This window comes from Myotis lucifugus, unplaced genomic scaffold (assembly GCF_000147115.1).
Source record: "Myotis lucifugus unplaced genomic scaffold, Myoluc2.0 scaffold_578, whole genome shotgun sequence".
NCBI lineage: Eukaryota > Metazoa > Chordata > Mammalia > Chiroptera > Vespertilionidae > Myotis > Myotis lucifugus.
In genome coordinates this window covers 394581-401127 of record NW_005871626.1, presented here as the reverse complement: position 1 = coordinate 401127, position 6547 = coordinate 394581, and the positions used below count along the sequence as shown (strand labels likewise).

At 50.7% G+C, this 6547-nt stretch overlaps 1 protein-coding gene across 1 annotated transcript; it reads left to right on the top strand.

Moving 5' to 3' along the window:
• Positions 1 to 1212: 1212 nt before the first annotated feature.
• Positions 1213 to 5324, top strand: KCNK1 (potassium two pore domain channel subfamily K member 1; the record flags this gene model as incomplete). Its single annotated transcript, XM_006104511.3, has 2 exons — positions 1213 to 1642; positions 4330 to 5324. Coding segments are annotated over 2 exons (690 nt in total), but the record flags the coding sequence as incomplete, so codon positions are not given.
• Positions 5325 to 6547: the final 1223 nt, after the last annotated feature.

The window sequence follows — 6547 nt, the reverse complement described above, 5'->3', positions numbered from 1 at the left end:
GTCTTTCTAAGCAGGTTATAGATCTTAGGAATCTGATTTGAAACCCATTTTCAATGACAATCCCAGATGTGAGGTGTTTTTTTCTGTCTTTTTTTTGCAGAATCCAGTTTTGGGGAAAAATGTGTTTTGCTGGCTTTTTCCTGAACGGACTTGTTCAGACATGTTAGTCTTTCAGGGCGAAGTGCCGGTGAGGTTTTAACCGTCCGCTGAGCCCCACGCCCTGCGGGGTTCCCTCTGGCTGCCGTGTGGACCGCCTGGAACTAGCAGGGACTCGGGCCTGGCGGAAAGTAAAGCCCCCGCAGGCTGGGACCACCGGCCCTACTGCATGTGTTTAATGTTACACACACTGGGAACACCGGCCCTACTGTGTGTGTGTTTAATGTTACACGTGCTGGGACCACCGGCCCTACTGCGTGTGTGTTTAACGTTACACGTGCTGGGACCACCTGCCCTACTGCGTGTGTTTAATGTTACACGTGCTGGGACCACCGGCCCTACTGTGTGTGTTTAACGTTACACATGCTGGGACCACCGGCCCTACTGCGTGTGTGTTTAATGTTACACGTGCTGGGACCACCTGCCCTACTGTGTGTGTGTTTAATGTTACATCTGCTGGGACCACCGGCCCTACTGCATGTGTTTTATGTTACACGTGCTGGGACCACCGGCCCTACTCTGTGTGTGTTTAGTGTTACACATGCTGGGACCACCGGCCCTACTGTGTGTGTTTAATGTTTGTTTTGTGGAACCAGGGGCATCTTAGAACCTCTGGAAGTGGCAAGAGGGGAAAGATGTTATGGTTTCTGGATGTGCCACGTAACCAGATAATTGCACGAATGATTGGAAAAGAAGTCAGGGTCAGTCCTGTGAGTGGGCAGCTTTTGTCTTCATTTTCTTCCCCTTGTTCGATGTCTGAGTCTTCACCGAGTCGGCATTGTCCTTCCGCTGTGCCTGGTCGGCTGGCCCTGGTTTCCTCTCCTTCCCCTTTACCACAGGCTCCGAGCCCGGCCGGTGTGGCTCGGTGGTTGAGCATCGACCTATGAACCCGGAGGTCACGGTTCGATTCCCGGTCAGGGCACATGCCCGGGTTGCGGGCTCCATCCCCAGTGGGGGGCGTGCAGGAGGCAGCCGATCCGTGATTCTCTCTCCTCATGGATGTTTCTGTCTCTCTCTGAGATCAATAAAAACGTATTTTAAATACATACGTAACTAACTGTGTGCTCCTCCCCCCGCCCGTCTCCCGCAGGCTATGGCCACACGGTACCCTTGTCGGACGGGGGCAAGGCCTTCTGCATCATCTACTCCATCATCGGCATCCCCTTCACCCTGCTGTTCCTGACGGCCGTGGTCCAGCGCGTCACCATCCACGTGACCCGCCGGCCGGTGCTCTACGTGCACCTGCGCTGGGGCTTCTCCAAGCAGCTGGTGGCCCTGGTCCACGCCGTGCTGCTGGGCGCGGTCACCGTGTCCTGCTTCTTCTTCATCCCGGCCGCCGTGTTCTCGGTGCTGGAGGACGACTGGAACTTCCTGGAGTCCTTTTACTTCTGCTTCATCTCCCTGAGCACCATCGGCCTGGGCGACTACGTCCCGGGGGAGGGCTACAACCAGAAGTTCCGGGAGCTCTACAAGCTGGGCATCACCTGTGAGTACCCGGGGTGCCCCCGCATGCGGGCCACGCTCCACCTGGTCTACCCACGGGCAGCCCTTCCTAGAAGCCCCGGTTGCTTTCTCGTGGATACAGTTTCAGTTCGCCATCCATCACTGTTTCATTGGATCGGGATTCCCCCTTCAGAACGCTTTATGTAAAAATCGTATTATTTCTTTTAAAATATATATATTTTATTTATTTATTTTTAAATATATTTTATTGATTTTTTACAGAGAGGAAGGGAGAGGGATAGAGAGCTAGAAACATCGATGAGAGAGAAACATCGGTCAGCTGCCTTCTGCACACCCCCTACTGGGGATGTGCCCCCAACCAAGGTACATGCCCTTGACTGGAATCGAACCTGGGACCCTTCAGTCTGCAGGCCGACGCTCTATCCACTGAGCCAAACCGGCTAGGGCTATATATATATTTTAAATATATTTCTTTATTGATTTCAGAAGGGAGGGAGAAGGAGAGAGAGATAGAAACAGCAATGATGAGAGAGAACCATTGATCAGCTGCCTTCTGCACGCCCCCCACTGGGGATCAAGGCATGTGCCCTTGGCCGGAATTGAACCTGGGACCCTTCAATCTGCAGGCTGACGCTCTATCCACTGAGCCAAGCCGGCCAGGGATATATATATTATTGATTTTAGAGAGGAAGGGAGAGGGAAGGAGAGAGAAAAAATCAATGATGAGAGAGAACCATGGACCGGCTGCCTCCCGCATGCCTCCTACTGGGGATCGAGCCCAAAACCCAGGCATGTGCCCTGACTTGGAATAGAACCGCGACCTCCTGGTTCATACGTCGACGCTCAACAACGGAGCCTCGCCAGCTGGGCTCTCATGGATAAATTTTCAACTTCACTATCATTGTTTCATTGGATCAGGATTCCCTTCCAGAAGGCTTTATGTAAAAATCTTATTATTTATGAGAGTCATTTTTCCCAAGCACCTTAAACGTACAGATCAAGGCCCAGCTGGCGTGGCTCGGTTGAGCGTCGACCTATGAACCAGGAGGTCACGGTTCAATTCCCAGTCAGGGCACATGCCCTGGTTGTGGGCTCGATCCCCTGTGTGGGGCGTGCAGAAGGCAGCGGACCGATGATTCTCTTTCATCATTGATATTTCTGTCTCTCCCTCTCCCTTCCTCTCTGAAATCAATGAAAACATAATTAAAAAAATAACAGGACAGGTCAATTTCTTACTTGTAATAGACATTATAAATTACAGTGTAAAAATGTGCCACAGAATGTACTTGAGAACCAACTTTTAATTGAAAAATGTTTCTCTGCAAACAAGTCCCAGGATTGCAGCCGGGTGCAGGCAGCCATGCTCTGTAATATACCAGAAACATCTTTTTTAAAAAATATATATTTTATTGATTTTTTACAGAGAGGAAGGGAGAGGGATAGAGAGTTAGAAACATCGATGAGAGAGAAGCATCGATCAGCTGCCTCCTGCACACCCCCTACTGGGGATGTGCCTGCCACCAAGGTACATGCCCTTGACCGGAATCGAACCTGGGACCCTTCAGTCCGCAGGCCGACGCTCTATCCACTGAGCCAAACCGGTTAGGGCCCAGACACATCTTAAAACAGTTGCTTATCTTATTGGCCACCTGCTTCTCCTTTGACACGGAGACCGTGCTGACCATTTCAGAATGTTATATGTGTGGAACGTAGGCAATCCGTTTCAGGTGGCCAGTGACCGATCATTTTTAAGCAGTTTTTACAAATTCCATGCGATCCCCTGGGATGCTGGGAAACCCGGTTTTAGGGAACCGTGGAGTCGCATCGGAATGTCCGTGCGCTTTTCCTTTCGGCCTCATCAAGGACGTTGCCAGGCTCCATCCAGCCCTGGCCACGGCGTCGAGTCGGCAGGCAGCTGCCCTCCCTGGCCCCGGCTTGTCAGCCTAACCTGACACAACCACGTGCGTGTTCGCATTTCTAAGTTCCGTAAATATGTACCAAGTAGTTAAAAGGAGATTTCATATTTCCTCTAGTGACCATAATTATTTTTTTTATTTATTTTTTAAAATATCTTTGTTTTTGTTTTTTTTTGTGTGTAAGAAAAAATAACATGACAAGTTTTATTAGTGATTGAAATCCAGATATCCATGACCCCAAAGCAAAATAATTATCAGTTAGCAATAGATATTTTACCTAAATGTATATTTCCCTTTTTATTTATTTTTAATTTAATGTAGCTGGTATACAACATTATATTAGTTTCAGGTGTGAAATACAGTGATTCAATATTTTTTTAATATATATTTTTTATTAAGATATTACATATGTGTCCTCCTTATTAAAATATGTTTTTATTAATTCCAGAGAGGAAGGGATAGGGAGGGAGAGTGAGAGAGAGAGAGAGACATCAATGATGAGAGAGGATCATGGATCGGCTGCCTCCTGCACGCCCCACACTGGGGATGGAGCCCGCAACCCGGGCCTGTGCCCTGACCGGAATCGAACACTGACCTCCTGGTTCATAGGTCGAGGCTCAACCACTGAGCCACGCCAGCCAGGCTGGGTCCCCCCACTTTGAGCCGTGGGATTCCAGGGGTGCCTCGAAATCGGAGCAGTGGCGATGACTTGATTCATGAGCGGACACACCTGGGGTCCTGGCTTGATCTGCCCGTGACGGGGTCCCACTGAGACGCGGGTTTTGTCGCGCAGGTTACCTGCTGCTCGGCCTGGTGGCCATGCTGGTGGTGCTGGAAACCTTCTGTGAGCTGCACGAGCTGAAGAAGTTCCGCAAGATGTTCTACGTGAAGAAGGACAAGGACGAGGACCAGGTGCACATCATGGAGCACGACCAGCTGTCCTTCTCCTCCATCACGGACCAGGCGGCCGGCGGGAAGGAGGACCAGAAGCCCGACGAGCCCTTCGTGGGCCCGGAGCCGCCCGCCCAGGCCGACGGCCCCCCACAGCGCTGAGCGCGGGGCTGGTCCTCCCGCGCCGGGTGGGGCGGGGCAGGGAGAGGTTTCGCTTTGTTCGTCTTAGGAGAATACAAAAGCCAAAACGATATCTTAACAAACACCCGCTGTTGGTAATATTCGAAATGAGACAGCAAGTGGAACGAAGAAAGCTTTTGCCCCCCGAGGACTGTCTGATATCTGAGGACCCGGGGTACGTACCTGTCATTCATCTGAAACACAATGATCCAGACTGTTTAGTGGGGTGAGGACCGCTGTGGGTAGAAGCCGGTTTTCTACTTTTCATTGGGGATGTTGGGTTTTGCCTCGAAATCATCTAGCGGACGGCTCAATAGCAACCTTTATACTGAAAAGCCAATGGGAAGCCTAGAGATTTGTTTTATAAATTTATGTGTATGGGTTTGCATGCGCCCACCCGAAATGATTATTTTTGTAGAACCTAAGATAACCCTGTTATTTATAACGGAATAGGTGCCCGTGAACTGTGTACATACCGGGTATACATATGTTCATATCCTATACATATGAGGGGTTCAGGTAGGCGGTTCTCAGCAAACCTCCTCACCTGAGATTGTAGCTATCCTGTCTTTGGATTCCTCTTTGTACTAAAGACTCGAGCGAGCGCGGCTGCGGTAGGATCAGGGGGAGAAGGCACGGGAGAGCGAAGGCCTGGCGTACTCCGCTGCCATAAACCTGTCCGTCCTCTGGCAATAAATAGTGCGCTCAGGTGCCTGCGATGCTGACGAGCATTTCTCCGGAAGTGAACGGTCGTGAGAACGCGGTCTATGAAACGGGTGGGACGTTGGTTCCGAAAGCGCGCCGTGACCCGCAGTCCCCTGGCACTAACACGCGGGACGTGGCCACAGAGGCCCCACGTGACGACATACTGTCAAATGAATCAGAGACTTTACATTTTTAAAAATATATATTTTTATTGATTTCAGAGAGGAAGGAAGAGAGAGAGAGAGAGAGAAACATCCATGATGAGAAAGAATCTACTGGGGGATAGGGGAGGCCGGGGGAAGGTCAGAGGGGGGAGGGGGAAGGAGACACATGTAATACTCTTTGTAATACTTGAAGCAATAAATCAAAATTAAATAAAAAAGAAAGAATCATGGATCGGCTGCTGCCTCCTGCACGCCCCACACTGGGGATCGAGCCTGCAACCCGGGCATGTGCCCTGACGGAATCGAACCGTGACCTCCTGGTTCATAGGTCACGATGCTCAACTCCTGAGCCACGCAGGCTGGGCAACATAGATTACCTCTTGACTCACCAAAAAGTGTGGGACGGTGTTTCCTAGGAACCTCGTTAAAATAAAATAAAATAAAAAGGTTTTCCCGCTGCTTCTCATTGGAAAACTCTGTCTGGTTATTAGGATTCAGATGTTTCCCGGCTCTTGACCTGGTAGGAGATGCTGGAAACAATTCAACAATTCAGGGACTGTCTCCTGTCCACACACACACACACACACACACACACACACACAGCACCGGGCTCTCCGTGGGGGCTGGAGGGGTCCCCGGGGGGCAGGAGGGCTGGACATAGGGTGGGGCCTTCCTTGAGGCCAGTGCTCCCTGGATGCTCTCCCCCTACAGCCCCTAGACTAGGACCATGTCCTGTGTCCCCCCACCCATCTGATCTCGGGGTGCCCAGAGCCTCCAGGAACATCCGATGGAGAAACGGTGCCTTCCCAGTCTTAGGATTGAGTTTGTTTCCGCTTTGCTCAGTATTTTTTTTTTTTTGCAGAACAGATACTAAGATAGAAGCATGTACCTCCTCCTAATTTTTTTAACTGAACCAACAAAGCCCTCCGAGGTGCCAGGGATCGGGGTGCAGGCCTGTTCGTTAGCTCGTGCGCCCTCTAGTGGCTGTCAGGAGCACACCACCAAAGTTCAGGCTGAAACAGGACAGCAGTTAACTATTCTGCACTTCGCTGGTTTTCCCTAAAAGTTGGG